Source organism: Moschus berezovskii, chromosome 15 (genome assembly GCF_049115385.1).
Source record: "Moschus berezovskii isolate FMDL1 chromosome 15, NW_MosBer_1.0, whole genome shotgun sequence".
NCBI lineage: Eukaryota > Metazoa > Chordata > Mammalia > Artiodactyla > Moschidae > Moschus > Moschus berezovskii.
The window spans coordinates 36267134-36288845 of NC_142474.1; the positions used below are offsets into that span (position 1 = coordinate 36267134).

At 42.1% G+C, this 21712-nt stretch overlaps 1 protein-coding gene across 1 annotated transcript; it reads right to left on the reverse strand.

Moving 5' to 3' along the window:
• Positions 1 to 643: 643 nt before the first annotated feature.
• CHGB (chromogranin B) lies at positions 644 to 15718 on the reverse strand. The gene is made up of 5 exons (XM_055431997.2): positions 15670 to 15718; positions 10417 to 10463; positions 9900 to 9993; positions 1669 to 3335; positions 644 to 782 (listed from the first exon to the last, which is right to left on the reverse strand). The coding sequence occupies exons 1-5, from the start codon at positions 15716 to 15718 to the stop codon at positions 699 to 701; spliced, it is 1941 nt and encodes a 646-aa protein (XP_055287972.2). The 3' UTR covers positions 644 to 698.
• Positions 15719 to 21712: the final 5994 nt, after the last annotated feature.

Genomic DNA, 21712 nt, shown 5'->3' on the forward strand with positions numbered 1-21712 from the left:
AGGATCTGTCTGGCCTATCTCAGATAAGGTTCCCAGTCGGGATTTCTTCCCACTATCCATACTTTCTTCTCAGCCCTGAAAAATGACTCTGGGCTGGCTATTCCCAGAGCTCTCCAGGTAATAGGATTTTAAAAGTAATGTCTTATAATAATTTTTGAAACAGGTTCTTTAAGCCTATTCCCAGGGGAATAGATGCTTTTTCCTGATCTCTTTCTCTTTATATCCTCCACAGGATTCTTTTATTTCAGATGTTTGCTCTTTTCCTTTTTTTTTTTCCAATTCTGCATCCAAAGACCAACAAATCTTAGTGCTATATTTTAGAATTTACTTTGAAGAATGGATCTGAAAGTCAGACTCCTTCCTATTAGCCCAAGGGAAGCTGAGAACATGACGCTTTTGGCCTCAGGTGAATCTTTTATTACTTCAAACTAAGACATTTTTTCAAGGACAGTAGCACAGTCATTGTCACAAGCATATTAATATATCTACTTTTTGATAAACAGTATACTACAAGTCATGCTATTCATATTTTCAATAGCATTCTGGCAAAAATTAAAGACATTTCCAATTTTGTCAAACATTGGATGAGTAAATTCTACTTTCTGCCTTTGGGTAAATAAATGGGGTCTTTCAGTGAAGTGGTGGGTAACAGATCATGTGAAGGCTCTCTTAAAATCTGCCCTTTACTCTAATGACCATTAGCCTCTTCGGTTACCACTGAACTTCTCAGCTATTTTCTGTAGTTCCAAATCCATCGCAGCCAAGTTTTCAAGTTCTTTTTCCTAGAAAATACAGAAAAAGTGGAGGCATGAGGTCCCAGATCAAAAAACAACCTACCTTTTTGTAGTTTGAGGGAGTATGAACAGAAAAAGGGAGTTTTTGATATGTTAGAGGCTATAGATTTTCAAAATATATATATTTTCAAAATGCAGTTCCTTGACCAGCAGCATCAGCATCACTAGGGAACTTACCAGAAATACAGGTTCTTGGGCCCTACCTGAGGCCTACCTACCAAACCACTCTAAGGCTAGAAATCCCATATGATTCTGATACACATTCAACTTTGAGACACACCAACCTACATAATCAATACTGGGAGAAAAAAAATGAAAACACTGTTAAGGAAGGTAACGCTCCAGGAATGTTACTTCTCCCAGACGCAGATGTCTGAATGTTGTAGGCTAGGAGATAATAAAGAGAGAACAAAGCAACTAATTTCTATACTGTCTGTTCTTTCCTACCCTGGGAAATACTGATGAAAAGTCAAATGACCAAGGAGAATACACTAGGCCAGTGGTTTTCAACCTCGGCTGAATATTGAAACCACCTGGGAGCTTTAAAACATCCTGATGCCCAGGCAGCACCCAGTACCAGACAGAATCTCCGGGGGTGGGTCCTAGAATGTCAGTAACTTTTCAAGCTCTCCAGGTAATGACAATGTGTAGCTGAGGTTGAGAAGCACTGCAGTGGGAGAAGTTGACAGGGATGTGGACAACAGCTAGATGCTAGGTAGAAATCAAACCTAGATGTTGTCTCCATTCCCTTCCTAGGTCTACAGTCTCATGGTGATTAATTCCCATCATTTTGCCCATAACATCTATTATATAATCTTGTACATAACATACTAACTATCTGAAGTTAGTTTTAAGCAGAAGCCCCACACTATACCTCTTCCTCCGTCAGAACTCCTTGGCCAGCCCTCTCCTCTTCATTTTCTGCTGTGTGTTGTGGGCTCATCTGCTCCTCGGAGTCATAGAAGTCTGGGAACTCAGCTGACTTCTTCCTGTAGTGAAGGAGGTGGTCCAGTTCGGCCACTCGGTCATACTGCCTTTTTAGATCCAGTTTGGGGACCAGGTTTCTTGTCTCATACCCCCAGTTTACATCCTCTTCAAAGGGCTTTTTCTCCCACCAGTCATAGTTGTATTCTGGGAAGAAATGCTTCTCATTCAAGGTCAGCCCATTTTCCTCTTCACCCTCCAGAAAACTGTCATCCATGTGGTCTTTTCTCTCAAAACGGCTGCTCTTCCACTGGAGAGGGTCGTAGAATGGATTGAGCAGCTCCCCTAATCTCTTTTCAGTGATGTGATGGGGAGCGTACTGTTTGCCTCGAAGCCTAGCCCTTTCCCTGTTCTCGGCAGCGGCTCGCGGGTCTCCCTGCGGCTGCCACTTCCCTCGGGCTGCTTCCTCACCCTTTTCCTCACCGTAGTCGAGGTAATTTCTCAGCTCGCCTGGTAGGCGGCGCCTCGGCTTGTCCCTCTGGCTTTCCTGAACACGGTGGTGCGTTTCACCCAAGAACCGTTTCTCATCTGTTTGGCCTAGCGTGGAGTAGGCCGCCGCCTCCCCTCCCGGGGCTCTGTAGCTGGGTCCCCGGGCCAGATCCCTCTCTTCCTCGCTCTCCTTGCTGTATCCCTGCGCCATGTTTAGATCCGGGCTGAGGCCATGCCTCTTGTTTTCCTGCTCTAGGCTCTCCTCGCTGGGAAGCCTTACAGCCTGGTGCTCTCCACGTCCTCTGCCCCCGAATCGTGCCCCCTGCAAGTCCCCGGGGGCCTGGGCAGCTGAGTGTCTCCTCACTTCCTCCCCATATTCGACTTCCTCCTCCAAAGCCCTAAAGTGGGCTGGATGGCGGGCTTTCTCTTCCCCAGAGTTGGCCGTGACCACGAGTGACTCCTCCTCGAGGGGAGGGTTCCCCTCCTGAGAGGATCTGTCGGGCCTGCTCCTCCCGTGGTGGTGTCTTGGCCTCGAGCGCCGTTTGTCCACCTCGGGGCTGGCATCCTCTTCGCTTTCTCCGGGTGCTTCCTCTCCCTCTGGACGGCCTTGCAGCTCTTGGGGCCAGTTCTCCTGGCTCTTGGTCTCCTCTCCGCTCTCCTGGCTGCTCCTCTCCCGGCTGTGCGACTTCTCAAGGCCCCCGACAGACTGTGTATCATATCTGGACACTAACTCCTCTTTCTTAGCCGGACTCTGGTTTCTTTGGTTGAGAAACGCCGTTTGTGCCTCTCCCGGCCCTTCAGACAGTCTCTCCTCACTGCCAACTTCCCCATGTTCCCTTTTCTGATATTTTACCATTTCTTCCTCCCTGTTCTGTCCCTCGCTCATAGAATAGCGTGTCTTTACTTCTTTGGCCACTTGACTTCCCGGGGGCTCGCCTGCCCACTCTCGGCTATGCCCACCGCTCTCCGTGTCTGCTACTGTTGGGACTTGGGCATCCCCCTCCCCTGAGTCCTCCCTACTGGAGAGCCCCGGGGCTTCTGAGGTGTCAGCTGGGTCTCTCAACAATCTCACTTCAAACCTTGTGTTTTCATTTTCACTTTTCTCTTCATCTTTGAGCTCTTTTCCATCTATAATGAAAATAAAAAAGAATATCACTTCAGAATTGCTTGTGATTCAGTAAGCACCAGCCTCAGTGATCACTACAAACCCTAAAGATCCTGAAAATCCTTGAATAATTTTTTTAAGTTAATTTTTTAAGATTACTTTTGGAAAGAAATGGTATGAAAACTCCTTCAGTTCAGTTCAGTTGCTCAGTCGTGTCCGACTCTTTGCGACCCCATGAATCACAGCACGCCAGGCCTCCCTGTCCATCACCAACTCCCGGAGTTCACTCAAACTCATGTCCATCGAGTTGGTGATGTCATCCAGCCATCTCACTCTGTTGTCCCCTTCTCCTCCCGCCCCCAATCTTTCTCAGCATCAGAGTCTTTTCCAGTGAGTCAACTCGTCGCATGAGGTGGCCAAAGTATTGCAGTTTCAGCTTTAGCATCAGTCCCTCCAATGAACACCCAGGATTGATCTCCTTTAGAATGAACTGGTTGGATCTCCTTGCAGTCCAAGGGAAACTCCTTAGCTGTATTTAAATCTGATAATAAATACATATTTATTTTTTCATAACACCCAATAAGAATCTTTTTTTTTACTGCATTTGGTGGGGGGGGTCTTCTTTGCTGCCTGTGGGCTTTTCTCTAGTTGCAGTGAGTTGGGAGTCTATTATTCCTTGTGGTGTGCAGGCGTCTCATTGCGGTGGCTTCTTTTGTTGCAGAGCACAGGCTCAGTAGTTGTGGTGTATTGGGCTAAGTTGCTCCAAGACATGTGGGAGCTTCCAGGACAAGGGATCAAACCTGTGTCTTCTGCATTGTTACATGGATTCTTAACCACTGGATCACCTGAGCATCTTTCAGTGACCAAATTGAAACTCAAATATAGGTTTATAAAAGACTATAAAAATTCTATAAAATGTTAGAATTTAGAACCAGAAGAAACCTTAGAATTTGTGTAGTTCAACCTCATTGTGACTACAGAGACTTTGAGGCTCAGAGAGGCGTAATTAAGGACCATTCTTTCCAAATTTACTCTAACCTCATGCGAAGAGTTGACTCACTAGAAAAGACTCTAATGCTGGGAAAGATTGGGGGCGGGAGAAGAAGGGGACGACAGAGAGTGAGATGGCTGGATGGCATCACCGACTCGACGGACATGAGTTTGAGTGAACTCCGGGAGTTGGTGATGGACAGGGAGGCCTGGCGTGCTGTGATTCATGGGGTCGCAAAGAGTTGGACACGATTGAGCGACTGAACTGAACTGAACTGAAGCCTTTAAAAATTAACATTGTGTTAATATCTCCCACTAGAACCCAGCTAAGTAAAGTTAAATAGCCAAAATGGGAAATATCAGATTCAGCAGAGGATTGCTGCTGCTGCTAAGTCGCTTCAGTCGTGTCCAACTCTGTGCGACCCCATAGACAGCAGTCCACCAGGCTCCACTGTCCCTGGGATTCTACAGGCAAGAACACTGGAGTGGGTTGCCATTTCCTTCTCCAGTGCACAGAAGTGAAAAGTGAAAGTGAAGGCGCTCAGTCATGTCCAACCTTCACGACCCCATGGACTGCAGCCTACCAGGCTCCTCTATCCATGGGATTTTCCAGGCAAGAGTACTGGAGTGGGTTGCCATTGCCTTCTCCCAACAGAGGATTAAAGTTCTTTAATTATTAGTTTGTTGTTGTTCAGTCACTCAGATTTGTCTGACTCTTAGTTTATCAGACTTTCATTATCCAATCAACTGTATAAATGCAACTTAGCAGTAAGTGACAATAAAACTTAATAATTGGTGATAAGCAGGGTGTATATTTCTTCCGAGAAAACTGCACAGCACTGGAAAGGACCATGTCCTTCCCTCATTCAGGTCTCATCTGCCCTTCCTGTTCTCAAGTTGAGAATGAACTTCAGTAAACTGAGTTATCTTTGTATTACACAAGTCAACAGTTACAGTGGATGGTGTAAGAAATATTTTAACTGAATATTGCTTTCTCTCATCTTTTCCAAATGTTGACAGCTTCTTTTTTTTAAGTTTTTTAATTTTAATTGGAGGATAATTGCTTTACCATGTTGTGTTGGCTTCTACCATATATCAACATGAATCAGCCACAGGTATACACATGTCCCCTCCCTCTTGAACCTCCCTTCCACCTCTTACCCCAGCCCAGCCCTCTAGATTATCACAGAACACCAGGCTGAGCTCCCTGCTCTAAATGGCTACTTCCCATTAACTATCTATTTTACACTTGGTAATGTATATCTTTCAATGCTATTCTCTCAATTTGTCCCACCATCTTATTTCCCCGCTGTGTCCATAAGTGTATTCTCTATGTCTGACTCTCTATTCCTGCCCTACAAATAGATTCATCAGTACCATTTTTCTAGATTCCATATATATGTGTTAATATACAATATTTGTTTTTCACTTTCTGACCTACTTCATTCTATATAATAGGCTCTAGGTTCATCCACCTCACTAAACTGACTCAAATTCATTATTTGTTGACAGCTTCTTTACTAAGGTAAGGTCAGATAAGGTGAAGTCGCTCAGTGTCTGACTCTTTGCTAACCCACGGACTGTAGCTTACCAGACTCCTCCATCTATGGGATTTTCCAGGCAAGAGTACTGGAATGGGTTGCCATTTCCTTCTCCAGAGGATCTTCTTGACTGAGGGATTAAACCCGGGTCTCCCGCATTGTAGGCAGACACTTTACTGTCTGAGCCACAAGGGCGTCCCACGAAAGGAGATAATGCAGTTAACACTGAGCTGTTAGCTTGGAGGGCTTGGATTTCAACCGATGTCACTGAGTTCAGATAGAACAACTGAAATCAAACCCTCTCACAGTTCTGGGCTGACCTCTGCTCCATCCATGGTGAGAGCCACCAACCCTTTGTGGCTATTGAGGACTTGAAATGTGGCTGGTTCAAACTGAGACATAAATGTAAGACGTGACAAGATGTCACATACTTCAGATTTAAAAAAAGAATGTAAGATGTCTCAAATTTTCATTAAATTTATTATTATTTATTCTTTTTACTTTTTTAATGTGGTTGCTGGAAAATTTGAAATTTTATTTGTGGTTCACATGGTATTTCTACTGAAAAACTCTTGATGAGTCATTTTGAACTGACATTTGCAAAACAGAAAAAATTAGTCTGTTTTGTAAAAATGTCCAAGAAAGCAGTCTATTCCTCTCTGCTTAAAAGCCTAGTCTGGCATAATAATATTCTCATGTTTTACGAGGCAACTGAAATGTCCCTGACCTTTCATACCCAGACACCTGAGGGCTAGCTCTTCACCAATGCCTCTGCCTTTTAAGAGCCAGTGATGGTGTGTGCAGCACTGAGGCAGGGCTGACCAGGTAGACAGATAAGCAGGGAGGATCTGAGAAGATACTGACATCATTCAAACAGGATCTCAGCTTCCCCGGGCAGAGACTGTGTGGCCCATTTCCTACTACCTGCTGGTAAGGAAGAGAATTATTTTTAATTTTTCCTGGTTAAATGTATGCTGCCTATAGCAACTTGCCTGAGACTTAGCACTTCTTCCTAAATTTAGCTTTTAGCCCCTTCATGTGAGATATGAGAAGGGCTGTGATTAGCAGCATACAGTTTTGTCAATCAGAAAATGAAGGTGGGAAGCTCACTCTTACTTCAAGTAAAAAGGGGGGAAATGCACCTTCCTTCCCTGACTGTCATATTGCAAATAGGACCAGATCAACCCGGTCAGATAGATTTTTATACCTGTTAAATTGGACCATGAATTCCCTAAAGTCTCTTCAAACCATAAAACAATGATTCTTCCCTTCTCCCCAAATGTTCGTTTGCTCAGCACATCCAGAGATGTGTTGGAGAGAGTGGGAGTGGAGATGGAGATGGGCTGGGGATGGGAGGGAGGCTGCATGAAGAAATTCATCCACCTAGTTGGCAGAAAACTCCATTAGTTTTCTGATAAGCATAAGACATATCAGTGAGAGAGAAAACCAGAATAGGACAGAAGGGTGGACAAAGAATGTTGCCTGCCAAGTCAGTAAACAAAGGATGCTATTTATGGTCATCAAGACATCAGCCACACCTAATTGTGTACCCAGAGGGGATTTAGGAAGGAAAAAATAAGATAAAAGTACATATTCCAAGGAATAACTTCAGTAATCCCAGATTCTTGCATCTTCCCTTATGTAGAAAAGTGCTAAATTCATTAACTTAAGATGTCTAGTTATCTTCAATTAACAGTAATCTTTTGAAGTTCCAAAAGATTTGAAGTTTGCAAAAACTCCTATATATCCTGGCTCCTCCCTTACCTCTTCAAAATAGTCCCTCAGAGCTATCTGAGAGGCTGTTTCCTGGGCTTAAGTCCTCAATATGTCCATGGACTAAAACATAATTCTCAACTTTTAGGTTGTGCTTTTTTTTTTAGTCAACAAAAGTTATGAACTGGTAGCCCAGAGGTGAGTTGTATTTGGCCTAAATAACATTTTCAGTAAATTTGAATTCAGAGGCAATACTTAAATGCCAGGAGATACTGCTTAAAATCCAAGTTTTAAATTGTTGTGAAAAATCCCAATATCTCTCAACAGAATCCATATTTCTCTCACAATAGGATTGAAGCTGCGAAAAATCTACTCCCCTTTAGAAGGGGCATGAATACTCCAGTTTGTGAGTCACTTCCTGTCCTGTTTTACTCCTTTCTGTCTGTCTGGCCCTGACTGGTGTTTGAGTCTCCACCACTCTGGAGAAGCTCAAATTTTCCTGATCTCAGTATTGAATGGCTCTCTGGCTGTGACGTCTCTAAGGTCCTGATAGACATGGGTCATTTGATTTTTACCAGTTTTCCTGGGGATCTCTCAAGAGACCTCAAAAAAACCCAGGACACAGTCAATGATGAGCAAAAGCTAGAATCCTACCTGAGGGTTAAGAATCTGATCTTGGCAGTTAACAGCAGTTTGCCCTACAATCAACAACTCTTCTAAGTGACTGAACAACAAAAAGCAATCATGGTTCTTTGATGACCTAGTCTGACAGACCCGGAACTTCTACATCCATCTGGTAAACAAAGGGGAAGGGAGAAAACAAGATGGGTTGGCCCAAAGGAGCAGATTTTAGTCCCTGCCAGGAGACCCACACTGCTCTCACTCATTCCCTGCAATGGTTACTATGCTCATTCAAACAAGCTCATTCCTATAACTGCTGGAAGAGAAAGTTGGGGAAAAATTCATAAAAGTATTAGGCTGGGAGTGGTAGGGAAGTTTCCTTCCACTGTGCATGGTACGGCCTCAAGCTCCCACACCTCCTATGGTTATCCTGAAGCCCCCAGTGGTGGATAGAGTCCCCAGGTTACTCTTTTGGCTAGTCACTAATACTTTTTTTTAAATATAATTTTATACATGGGGCCTCATGTGCAGCAATGGAAAGAGAGTATTATCTTGCAATGGGAGATTTTGAAGGTGAAAAGAAAAAAATAAAATCTATAGCCTGACTCAAAATTTAAAAGCAGAGAAAGATGGTAAAGAGAGCAGAGCTTTTTGGATTTTTTTTAAATCAGTTTGACTTTATGATAAAAGAGATGCATAGTTTTGTAAATTTTGTCTCTTTGAGTCAACTCCCAATGAATACTGGTTTTATCATTGTTCAAATTTTGTTTTCAGCATAAGCTGTTTTGCAGAGAAACATCCCAGTCTATACTCAGAAGGCCATCGCTCTGACTTTTTGGATGCTTTAAGTCTGTCCCCACCCCTTCCAATTCTCAGACCTGAAACTCCTGACACCATTTGGTAGTACCACTCATTCTAACAATGGGCTTCCCAGGTGGAGCAGTGGTAAAGAATCCGCCTGCCAAAACAGGAGACTCAGGTTCTATCCCTGGTTCAGGAATATCCCCTGAAGAAGGAAATGGCAAACCACTTCAGTAATTTTGCCTGGAAAAGTCCATGGACAGAAGAGCCTGGCAGGAGTTGCCAAGTGTTGCACGTGTGCATGCGTGCATGCATGCGCATGCGAGCACACACACACACACACACACACACACACACATTCTAATAAACTATGCATTAAAATGGCTTAACCAATCTGTTACATAAACCGGCCAAAAGTTTTCCAGTCACCTTTCCAAACTTCTAACTCCTCGTTGTCAGAAGAGTAGAAAGCAAAGAGACGCATAATTTTTGTTTTCTTCTATCCTTTTATCTTTCAACACTTCTCCCCTCTGTCTAATCACAAACAAGCATTCCCCATACCTCCCTCCACTAAGTAAAAGCCTGTTTTAAAACCCCACACTCTCAAACCAAGGAATTTAAGAACTGATAAACATTTCATTTAAGACTATCATTGAGTTCAACTCCCTCATTTAATTTGAGGAAATAGGCCCAGAAAGGCAAGGGGTCTTCCCCATGGTAACACTAGCTATTAAGTGGCATAGCAAGGACTAAAAGCCATAGCTTATCTCCCCAGATATGGATTGAGCCTATACCCTTTCCACTGCATCACACCCCTGGGTCATAGGGAAGTAAATTGGAAGTTGAAATGGAGGGAGCAGGAGAAAGGACAAATCTTTGTCCTTATTCGGACAAAGATTTCCTGCAGTGGAGGACACTTACTCTTCCTCAGGACTTGTCGGCACTCGGGGGTGATGGGTGGAGCGCTGGACTTCAATAGGGCATTTGAGAGGACCTCGATGATGCAGTGAGTCACCTAGGGGGGAACACAAAAGTAGGTTGGCAAAGCTGGTGTCACTGGGATAGACTACTTAACCCAGAGCTGCTGTCAAGAGAAGCTTGACTGTGTGACCTGTACTTAGGCAGAATCCTTGGATCAGGAATGTAGATTCACAAGGTCTGTACTGAAACCTCCCAGGCCTCTCCACAAAGCAATGCAAATAGGCACTGGGTCAAGACTATCCAGAGAAAGAAATAAATACCCACTTCTGAACAGATTAGAAGGAAAAAGGTGTGATGACAGCTATCCTCATGGGCACTAAAACATCCAGGAAGAAGGTAAAAAAAACAGGTCAAGAGGTATTTCCACATTGTTGTTTGTTTTTTGTTTTGTTTAGTTTGATGGGAGAATCCAGAGTCTAGATAAAAGTCTAGATTTCAGAATTCCATTTCAACTTACCATTTCTTCATTGTGGTTCCTGATGTCCACTGGCATAGAGCTGACGGCTTTGAAGGAAAAAAGGAATGGGAAATAAGTTGATTTTGGAAGCTGTGTGTCTGCAAACTCACAAAATCACCCCACCCCTAGCTTGTTACTTGGAAGGAGAAGCAGAGTCAGAGCTGAGCAAGGTGGAGACGGTTGGGGATGTCTGCCTCAGGGACCAGAATCACCCCAGTTGCATGTATACACACACATACACATACACAGCTGTTTTCCCTTAACATGTTGTAAGCAAGATTAGGAAATAAATGCTATCTTATATCCAATATAAATCATATCCACAGAAGGAGACCTTCTGGGATACTGACAATGTTCTGTTTTCCATCTGGGTGCTGATTACACAGGTGTGTTCAGTGAGTGAAAAATTCAGTAAAAAGTATATTTTTTTGGCCACATGGCATGTGGGATCTTTCTTTTTTTACAAAACTCTTTTTGAAAATTTTATTTATTTATTTTTGGTTGTGCTGGGTCTTTGTTGCTGGATAGGTTTTTCTCCAGTTGCAGCAAGCAGGGACTGCTGTCTACTTGTGGTATGCAGGCTTCTCATTCGGAGAAGGCAATGGCAAGCCACTCCTGTACTACTGCCTAGAAAATCCCATGGATGGAGGAGCCTGGTAGGCTGTAGTCCATGGGGTCGCTAAGGGTCGGACACGACTGAGCGACTTCACTTTCACTTTTTACTTTCACACATTGGAGAAGGAAATGGCAACCCACTCCAGTGTTCTTGCCTGGAGAATCCCAGGGACGGGGGAGCCTGGTGGGCTTCCGTCTATGTGGTCACACAGAGTCTGACACGACTGAAGTGACTTAGCAGCAGCAGCAGCAGGCTTCTCATTGTGGTGGCTTCCCTTGTGGAGCATGGGCTCTAGGACACAAGGACTCATTAGTTGTGCTGCACAGGCTTAATATAGTTGCAGAACATGGGCTTAGTTGCTCTGAGACATGTGGGATCTTCCCGAATCAGGGATCAAAACTAATTCTCCTGCATTAGTAGGTGGATTCTCTAGCACAGAACCACCATGGAAGCCCAAACTGTAAACTTATGATTCATGCAGTTTTCTCTCTCTATATATATAAATAAATTAAAAGCAAACCTAGTTTAAATGAAACCAGGGTGCCCTCCTCAACCTTTCTGCCTACTCAAAATCGGTAAAGATATGTGATTCCCTCTGCCTCTTCCAGTCCGCAAGAAAATATTTTCCCTGAAATTCACTTCCTTTACAAAAACGTGGTTGTGATTATTTTATATAATTATTACCTTGTTTTACCCCAAATATTTTCTTAGACAAGCATGCTTATGTGGTTGTATCAGTGTTGCTTCCCTTCCCCCATGTTATCTGCATCCAGGTAAAGAACACAGAAAGTATCTAATTTTACCGGGACAGCACCAAGTCCATGATAGCACCTGCAAATAAGTGTTTAACAGAGGTTCATGAAATATTGCAAAAAGATAAATTTTAATTTATTTAAATTAAATTTTATGAGATTCTATTTATTTTAAACCCATGATTGAGGTGCTTTTGTCTGCTTAGGAAATGCTTCAGGTGTTTTTAATTTTACAGTGCCTTTTTCAGTTGCTTTGATTTATCTTTCATTTTGATTTTGTTCTGTATAAGCCCTTTCCACTGGAGGAGTTCAAAGTATTTACATATAGGCCCATCTCCATAGTTCTCCTGACACCTCCAGTTATTATGGCTGGAGAAGCTCAGTGCAAAAGATTCTTCCAGGAATTTGAAACAAGTGAAGAGATATTTGGAGCAAGAGCAAAACTCTTAGACATCAGAGATGTAAGCTATTCAAATGCAGCTGCTTATTACCAGCAACCTGACCTTTCCTTCCCAAATATTTGCTTTCAAAGACTCTCTAACTGCTTCCCCCTAGTCAAACCATAGCACTCAATTTAGAAATAAAACTCCTATTTCATTTACTTACCTTACCGAATTTTCCTTATCAAAGCATAGCCTGGGATCTACTTCAGTTGTTTCAAGGGACTTAAGTAATACAGTGTGTTAAATTAAAATCATGGGTAAAACATTTGAGAGGTGGCTAACAAGGTATGACCCCATGATGTTCCTGAAATGTAGTTCAGACAATTTCTGGATGGCCACCTTTGACATTCAGAGTTCAATATGCTGAGCCATTATTTTAGCCCCCAAATGACTGTTGTTTGAGAACATTCCTACTTCAGCACTTACTCTTTCCACCTGATATCTAGAAAATCCCCTGAAAAGAAATAACTGAAAAAATTACTCCTGCAATAAACTAGAAGGTGCCTTTTTAAATTCTAGCTTTACTAAACTTTCTTTGGTAATACATTTTCTTGCTAATAACTTTTCTCTTTTTTCTCCCTACAAATGTATAAGAGTTGCTATTATTAACTATTTGGGGCAGAGGAATATTTTTCTTTAGTGACTCTAAATAATTTGTAACTTATGTTTGTTTTTATAGAACAGTCGTTTCCCTGATTGAGGCTCTTCAGATGTGTTTTCGATGGAACTCAGATCTCCTATGAAAACATATTATGCATCTAGTGAGATATCTAAGTTCTATTGTATTTCTTCCAGTAGAATCTGTGACAGCAAAGTAATAAGCAAAGATACCCCTAAAGTAGCTTATTTTATTTCTGTATAAGTTAAGATTTAGGGGGCACAAAAGAAAACCCAATGATTATGATAAAAGTGAAGTAATCAAATGGCAGAAAAACTTTCAAATAATATTACATGGTAAATCTGAGAATAACTTCCAAAATATTAGTATTCCATAAGACTAACTGCTGAGTTTTCCAAGTTTGCTGGCATATTGAGTACAGCACTTTCACAACATCATCTTTCAGGATTTGAAATAGCTCAGCTGGAATTCCATCACCTCCACTAGTTTTGGTCATAGTGATGCTTCCTAAAGCCCCTTGACATTGCATTCCAGTATGTCTGGCTCTAGGTGAGTGATCACACCATTGTGGTTATCTGGGTCATTAAGACCTTTTTTGTAGGAGAAGGGGATGACAGAAGACAAGATGGTTGGATGACATCACTGACTCAATGGACATGAGTTTGAGTTAGCTCCTCGAGATGATGAAGGACAGGGAAGCCTGGGGTGCTGCAGTCCATGGGGTTGCAAAAAGTTGGATACGACTGAGCGACTGAACAAGAACAACAAATAAGACTAACAAACTAAGGTTTGATCCCAGAGTGAAAATAAAACAACTATAAAATAATACAGTAAGCAAACTCTTGAATGCAGAAACCATCTTACCTAGTGTAATATGAATAGCATGTAGCTCCTGAATGCATATTAATTTTTTGGATGCATACAAAGTACTGTAGAAAGATATAGATCTCATTCCAGAAGCTCATAATGGTAGGAAATAAACCAGATGGTTTCCGCAGGATTCCTGTGATTTTGGTAAATAACAAAATCTGCTTGAAGGCTATCATGTCTCATTTCCAAGCATTTGGAGGAGGAGGGAATGGGGAATAGAGTTTTTTCCCTGGGGTGAGGGAAAATGTTCTGAAATGTTATAATGGTTACACAATCTGTGAGTGTTCTAAAAAATCACTGATTTATGCACTTTATAAAGTATAGATTTTATGGTGTGTGAATTATAGCTCAGTAAAAAAACGTTTTTAAAGAATATTTTGATTTTTAGTTGATATTAAAATATAAACCCTTCTTAAAATATTATCTTGCAAAAGAACCATAAATATTTTACCACTATAGGGGCTTCCCTGGTAGCTCAGTGGTAAAGAAACTGCCTGAAATGCAAGAGACTGGGTTTGATCCCTGGGTTGAGAAGATCCACTGGAGAAGGGAATGGCAACCCACTCCAGTATTCCTGCCTGGAGAATTCCATGGACAGAGGAACCTGGTGGGCTACAGTCCATGGGGTCACAAAGAGTCAGACAATACACACGTAGGTAAATAAGTCTCAGAAATGACATTGTTTTTGTGGTCTATAGCACAATGTATAGCACAGATTTAGCCTATTAAGCAATTCCTTTCTGCAAATATTTTTCACCAGGAAGGACTCTAAATATTTATTTGGCTTTCTTCAATTAAATCATGAAGATTTGTAGGCAATTTGTAAGAGTGACAAGAATTTTTTGAAAATTCTGAATTTGCAATAAAAAAATTACTGCTGGCTTTTGTCTTCTCTTTACATCTGGGATCCAGTAATTATTGTCAATGAAAGCCTCATATTCATGGATGGCAATGCTTCAATTCTAGTTAGGAATCTCAATCTTAGGTAAGAACAATATTCTATGAGGTCATTAAGACAGTTTAAAAAAAAACCCTCTAGTTTAATCTGGTGGCAGCATATTTACTTTTCAGTGGACTTGTAGTGATTTCAGCACACAAATACACACACACACACACACACACACACACACACAACCCTCCCCCCCCGCCAAATCTCCAAAGATCACTGAGATTCAGAGCAGTTTGAAAGATTAATCCCACAATTTTCCACACATAAAGAAACTGTCAAATATCTACTACTTAAAGTTGCATCCTCCCAAATTGACTAAAATAATTTATTTTTACTACTCTAAGAATATTTTTGTGGTTATTTCACGCTCACTATTTTTCTGGAGCACAAAAGTCAAAATATCTATTGCACTTCTCATTTATAACTTAAAGATGTATTAATTTGAGTGTGAAATTACCTCTTCCCAGAGACAGAAAAATATTACATTAATCCTGTGGATAAATGAACATACATATATGTCATTTCTTAACAAATATGTTAAGAAAAAAGATATATCTTATATACATATATACATAAGAGACTTACCTTTATCTCATTATGTTTAAATAATATTAACAATCATAGAAAGTATACAGTTGCCAACTAATATAATAGGTGTAATCCTGTCTCTCCGTGGTCATCTGGCTTTAAAAAGCCAAACAAGCACTTAATTGCAGATACAGAAAAAGACTATAACAGCATTTTTCTAAATAGATGGAGAGGATGTGACATTTTAGACATGAGCTAGGAAGCCCTCTGGCTTTTTCCAAGTCAGATGTTGGGGCGGGCAGTTGAAGGGAAACACTCAGGGAAGGGAAGAAATTAAGACCCTCAATCAAGAGGGAGAGACCTTCCACTCAACCCTCCCTCTCACCCAGTATCCACCAGCCAAGATACCCAGAACTGCCAAGAAGACAGAGGCTGGCGCTGTCCGCGGTGCTGAATGGCCAGCCGCGCCCACTCACCTGCAACCACCGTGGCTCCCAGAAGGCCGAGAAGGGCGGCCGGCTGCATGGCCTGGCTCGTCCAAATCTGCGCGAAGAGGATAGCAGTTGGAGCGGTGAATGAGAAGGGGACGGAAGGCGAGATGAAGATGCTCCGGGAAAACAACTTTGAATCCTGGTCCCCGCGGTGTGGGGCGGTTGGCGCAGGCCCTGCTCTTTTAAAGGGCAAGCCAGGGCCGCAGGGCTGGGAGGGGCTGGCACCCAGGAGGCGGCGCCCCCTCGCTCAGCTCTGACGTCATGAAACGGCCTTCAGGGGCGGTGGCGCAAGTAGATAGAAATTTACGCCAGTGCAGTCGCCTCGGTGCTCTGTCTTCGGCGCGGGTGGGGAGTAAGGCGGAAAGGGTGGAAGGGTGAGGGGAGGTAGCTCAAATCGGAGTCCAGAGGGGAGAGGAACGAGTCCTGCTTAGATTGTCCAAATATATTTCTCATCTTCCCCGCATCCCACCTTCCCCAACCCCCCAAAACCCCCAACCCCCCACCCCAGCTGCCAACCTCCGTATCTAGAAACGGGTTTGAAGCTGTGTATGAAAGTGTTATTCGCTTCAGTCGTGTCCGACTCTTTGCGACCCCATGGACAGTAGCCCCGCCAGGCTCCTCTGTCCATGGAATTCACCATGCTGAAATGGGTTGCCGTTTCCTTCTCCAGGGGATCTTCCCGACCCAGGGATTGAACCCAGGTCTCCCGCATTGCAGGCAGATTCTTTACCATCTGAGCCACCAAGGAGGCTATGTATCTCTTTTCATTATTGTAGTTGGCCGATAGCCAGTTCCTATATTCAGACTTAGTTTTCTTTTTTTCTCATTATTTTATGAACTTTTTATTATTTTTGCTTTTGACATTTAGATTAACATACAGGGCAGAGGTGGGGGACGCGGAGGATTTCTCATGAATTCTCTCAAAGCAGGATGACGGAGGAAATCAGTATTTTCTTTACGAACAAGGGCTTGAGAATAAACATATTATGAGATAGGGGCATGGTCACTTTTTTTTTCAGCTGAGCAGGAAGCGCAGAGTCAACCTCTAGACCTCCAGGAATTCCCACTTTAAAAAAAAAAAAAGCATAAGTCTATTTTCTATGTCTGTTTCTCCATTGTTGCCCTGTAAGTAAATTCTTCAGTACCATTTTTCTAGATTCCGTATATATGTATTAGAATACGGTATTTATCTTTCTCTTTCTGACTCACTTCACTCTGTATAATAGGTTCTAGGTAGGAGAGGGTGAGATGTATGGAAAGAGTAACAAGGAAACTTACATTGCCATATGTAAAATAGATAGGCAACAGGAATTTGCTGTATGTCTCAGGAAACTCAAACAGGGGCTCTGTATCAACCTAGAGGGGTGGGATGGGGAGGGAGATGGGAGGGAGGTTCAAAAGGGAGGGGATATATGTATACCTATGGCTGATTCATGTTGAGGTTTGACAGAAAACAGCAAAATTCTGTAAAGCAATTATCCTTCAATAAAAAATAAATTAATTAAAAAAAAACATCAGTTCAGTTCAGTTCAGTCGCTCAGTTGTCTCCGACTCTGCGATCCCATGAATCACAGCATGCCAGGCCTCCCTGTCCATCACCAACTCCCGGAGTTCACTCAAACTCATATCCATTGAGTCGGTGATGCCACCCAGCCCTCTCATCCTCTGTCGTCCCCTTCTCCTCCTGCCCCCAATCCCTCCCAGCATCAGAGTCTTTTCCAGTGAGTCAACTCTTCGCATGAGGTGGCCAAAGTATTGGAGTTTCAACTTGAGCATCAATCCTTCCAATGAACACCCAGGACTGATCTCCTTTAGAATGGACTAGTTGGATCTCCTTGCGGTCCAAGGGACTCTCAAGAGTCTTCTCCAACAACACAGTTCAAAAGCATCAATTCTTTGGCACTCAGCTTTCTTCACAGTCCAACTCTCATATCCATACATGACCACGGCAAAAACCATAGCCTTTACTAGACGGACCTTTGTTGGCAAAGTAATATCTCTGCTTTTTAATATGCTATCTAGGTTGGTCATAGCTTTCCTTCCAAAAAGTAAGCGTCTTTTAATTTCATGGCTGCAATCAGCATCCACAGTGATTTTGGAGCCCAAAAAAATAAAGTCTGACACTGTTTCCACTGTTTCCCCATCTATTTCCCATGAAGTGATATCAAAACCTATTTTTTCTGGGAATTTGTTTTTTTCTTTTTACTGAAATGACCATATTTCCCACCTGCTGTGTAGTTTAACTTTGGAAAAAACCTAGAATTCATATGTGCATGTTATTGGGTATGTTTCTGGACTCCTCTAGAATATCAATCCACCCCATTTCAGTGGTCTATTTGTTTGTCCTTGAAGCAGTACCGCACTTTCTTTATCATCATATCTTTTTAATATGTCTTGATATCTGGCGGAAAAGTTCTTCCCCCCTTATTTTTCTTTACAAAGTTATTAGTTATTCTTGGCCCTTTGCACTTTTATATAAATTTTAGAAGCAGTTTTCAATTTTCATGAAAAAATATGTTAAGATTTTGATAGGAATTGTATCAAATTTATAGATTGATTTGATTACAACTGACATCTTTAATCTGTGAATTGATTTGGGAACAAATGACAGTAGTGGACTGACAGTTTTTTGATTGCTGTTATTGTTCTGGATATAATTTTATCTGAACTTGTACAAAATACTATTACTATAGGAAAAGAAAAGAAGCTACAGGAAAAAAAATATTTCCCAGAAATGCTCTCGAAGAAAAATGAAGGAGGAAAACAAACCCTTAGAAACCAGGTTTTAGAAAAAAGCATAGCTTTATACATGACTCCTGAAATAGGTTACCCATCAGGATCCAGCTTGTAAAATGAAACTACTAGAAGGAATTTAATTTAGGAAAAATATGGATTAGAAAAGCTGAAAAGCAAATAGGAGAAAATGAGGAAACCCAAAGATTGTTAACTCCTGGCAGCTGGTATGCCCCTAGGGAATGGTAGGATAAAGAAAGGATGTGTCTTTGCTAGACTCCAAAAACATGGACCACCCAGTAGGAGTGGAAACCTTTACAGGCTATGAAGGCCATGGAATCATGGAGGAAGGGCAGTCTGGTGGGAGCTAGAATCACAGAAAAGCAGCAGCCACTGCTAGAAATGCCTCCTCTCCTCCCAAGAAGAGAAATGGGGAGAAAAACCCTAATTTCTCCTCTCCTTCAGTGCAAGTACCTCTTAGTGGCTGAACATAACTGGGAATGACTGCTGCTGCTGCTAAGTCACTTCAGTCGTGTCCGACTCTGTGTGACCCCATAGATGGAAGCCCACCAGGCTCCCCCGTCCCTGGGATTCTCCAGGCAAGAACACTGGAGTGGGTTGCCATTTCCTTCTCCAATGTGTGAAAGTGAAAAGTGAAAGTGAAGTCGCTCAGTCGTGTCCGACCCTTAGCGACCCCATGGACTGCAGTCTACCAGGCTCCTCCATCCATGGGATTTTCTAGACAAGAGTACTGGAGTGGCTTGCCATTGCCTTCTCCATGGGAATGACTAACAGAGACTAAAAAATAGTTTGCAAGGAAGGAGTCAGAAAGCAAATGACAAATAAAAGACATATACATCAAAATCACAGGTTAGAAGTTCAGGTTCTGAATGTAGATTTTTCTCTCAAAATTTATTAATTCATTTCATTTGCTTATATCAAGCACTGTGGTAGATGCATATTCCATTGGCTACAGCAGATTACAGGGTCAGTCCCAACTCTAGCAGAGTTCACTAGTCGGAGAGTAAAGATGAGAGAGGTGGAGGGTAGACTCCAGGTCTACAGAGGACGGGGAGAGAGTATGACATGCTGTTGTGAAAATGACATTACCGTGGAACCTGCTGCCCTGCAGGTGTACATACAGAATTCCCTATGTTTGTGGTCAATAAGATAAATATTTACCTCTGACATTAAGGTTTTTTTTTTTCCCTAATACAGAGTACCATGTTAATAAGTAGTTTTCCTTAGATAACTTGATCCTACAACACATTTAGTACCTGGTTTTTTTATGTCAGGTCAGATTTCTAACACACTTTGACATAATTAAGAAATCACAAACCAAATTCTCATCTTAAGAGAAGAAACTTTTTTAACCCACTAAATTATGGGCAATATAAATACATATAGCTTGTAAGAAGATACATATTAATAAAAATTAACACTTCTTATTAAATGTTAGTTCGTTTTATAGCTATAGAGATTAATGTGTGTTTAGTTGTTTTCTGCTGTGTTTCAGAATGGAGTTAACCATGATTCAGTTCAGTTCAGTCGCTCAGTCGTATCCGACTCTCCGCGACCCCATGAATCACAGCACGTCAGGCCTCCCTGTCCATCACCAACTCCCGGAGTTCACTCAAACTCATGTCCATCGAGTCGGTGATGCCATCCAGCCATCTCATTCTCGGTCATCCCCTTCTCCTCCCGCCCCTAATCCTTCCCAGCATCAGAGTCTTTTCCAGTGAGTCAACTCATCGCATGAGGTGGCCAAAGTATTGCAGTTTCAGCTTTAGCATCAGTCCTTCCAATGAACACCCAGGATCGATCTCCCTTAGAATGGACTGGTTGGATCTCCTTGCAGTACAAGGGACTCTCAAGAGTCTTCTCCAACACCACAGTTCAAAAGCATCAATTCTTTGGCGATCACCTTTCTTCGCAGTCCAACTCTCGCATCCATACATGACCACGGGAAAAACCATAGCCTTGACTAGACGGACCTTGGTTGGCAAAGTAATGTCTCTGCTTTTTAATATACTATCAAGGTTGGTCATAACTTTCCTTCCAAGGAGTAAGCGTCTTTTAATTTCATGGCGGCAATCAGCATCCACAGTGATTTTGGAGCCCAAAAAATAAAGTCTGATACTGTTTCCACTGTTTTTCCATCTATTTCCCATGAAGTGATGGGACCAGATGCCATGATCTTTGTTTTCTGAATGTTGAGCTTCAAGCCAAGTCTTGTAGAAATAAAGGACCAAATTTTTGGAGGAGTGTTTAAAAACTTAACATTTCTCAAAAAAGATCAAGAGATAGAGCTACAAGCATTCAGGTGTGACAGAACAGGGAACGTTCCTCTTGGATTTGGAGTTTGCATAAAATTGGATGTACTAGATGAACAAGTGCACTTATTTGTCTATATACTGAAGAGTATGCAAGAAACAGATACTGAAGACTAGGTGGGAAAGCTACAATTTGGGTATGGTGAGTTGACAAGACCATTAAGCCCTTGACAAATCTATTACAGTCCAAGCCAGACTTCAGCAATATGTGAACTGTGAACTTCCAGATGTTCAAGTTGGTTTTAGAAAAGGCAGAGGAACCAGAGATCAAATTGCCAATATGCGCTGGATCATTGAAAAAGCAAGACAGTTACAGAAAAACATCTATTTCTGCTTTATTGACTATGTCAGAACCTTTGACTGTGTGGATCACAATAAACTGTGGAACATTCTGAAAGAGATGGGACTACCAGACCACCTGACCTGCCTCTTCAGAAACCTATATGCAGGTCAGGAAGCAACAGTTAGAACTGGACATGGAATGACAGACTGCTTCCAAATAGGAAAAGGAGTACGTCAAGGTTGTATATTGTCACCCTGCTTATTTAACTTATGTGCAGAGTACATCATGAGGAATGCTGGGCTGGATGAAGCACAAGCTGGAATCAAGATTGCCGGGAGAAATATCAATAACCTCATATATACAGATGACACCACCCTTATGGCAGAAAGTGAAGAGGAACTAAAAAGCCTCTTGATGAAAGTGAAAGAGGAGAGTGAAAAAGTTGGCTTAAAGCTCAACATTCAGAAAACGAAGATCATGGCATCTGGTCCCATCACTTCATGGCAAAAAGATGTGGAAACAGTGGAAACAGTGGGTGACTTTATTTTGGAGGGCTCCAAAATCACTGCAGATGGTGAATGCAGCCATGAAATTAAATGACACTCAATCCTTGGCAGGAAAATTATGACCAACCTAGATAGCATATTAAAAAGCAGAGACATTACTTTGCCAACAAAGG

What these genes read in the sequence shown, in the direction of transcription:
- CHGB (XM_055431997.2), bottom strand. Translation starts at nt 15,718, where the DNA reads ATGCAGCCGGCCGCCCTTCTCGGCCTTCTGGGAGCCACGGTGGTTGCA. An exon ending in GGAACCACAATGAAGAAATG is followed by an intron (nt 9,994 to 10,416) that starts GTAAGTTGAAAT and finishes GTTCCCCCCTAG; the next exon opens with GTGACTCACTGCATCATCGA. An exon ending in CCGACAAGTCCTGAGGAAGA is followed by an intron (nt 3,336 to 9,899) that starts GTAAGTGTCCTC and finishes TTTTCATTATAG; the next exon opens with ATGGAAAAGAGCTCAAAGAT.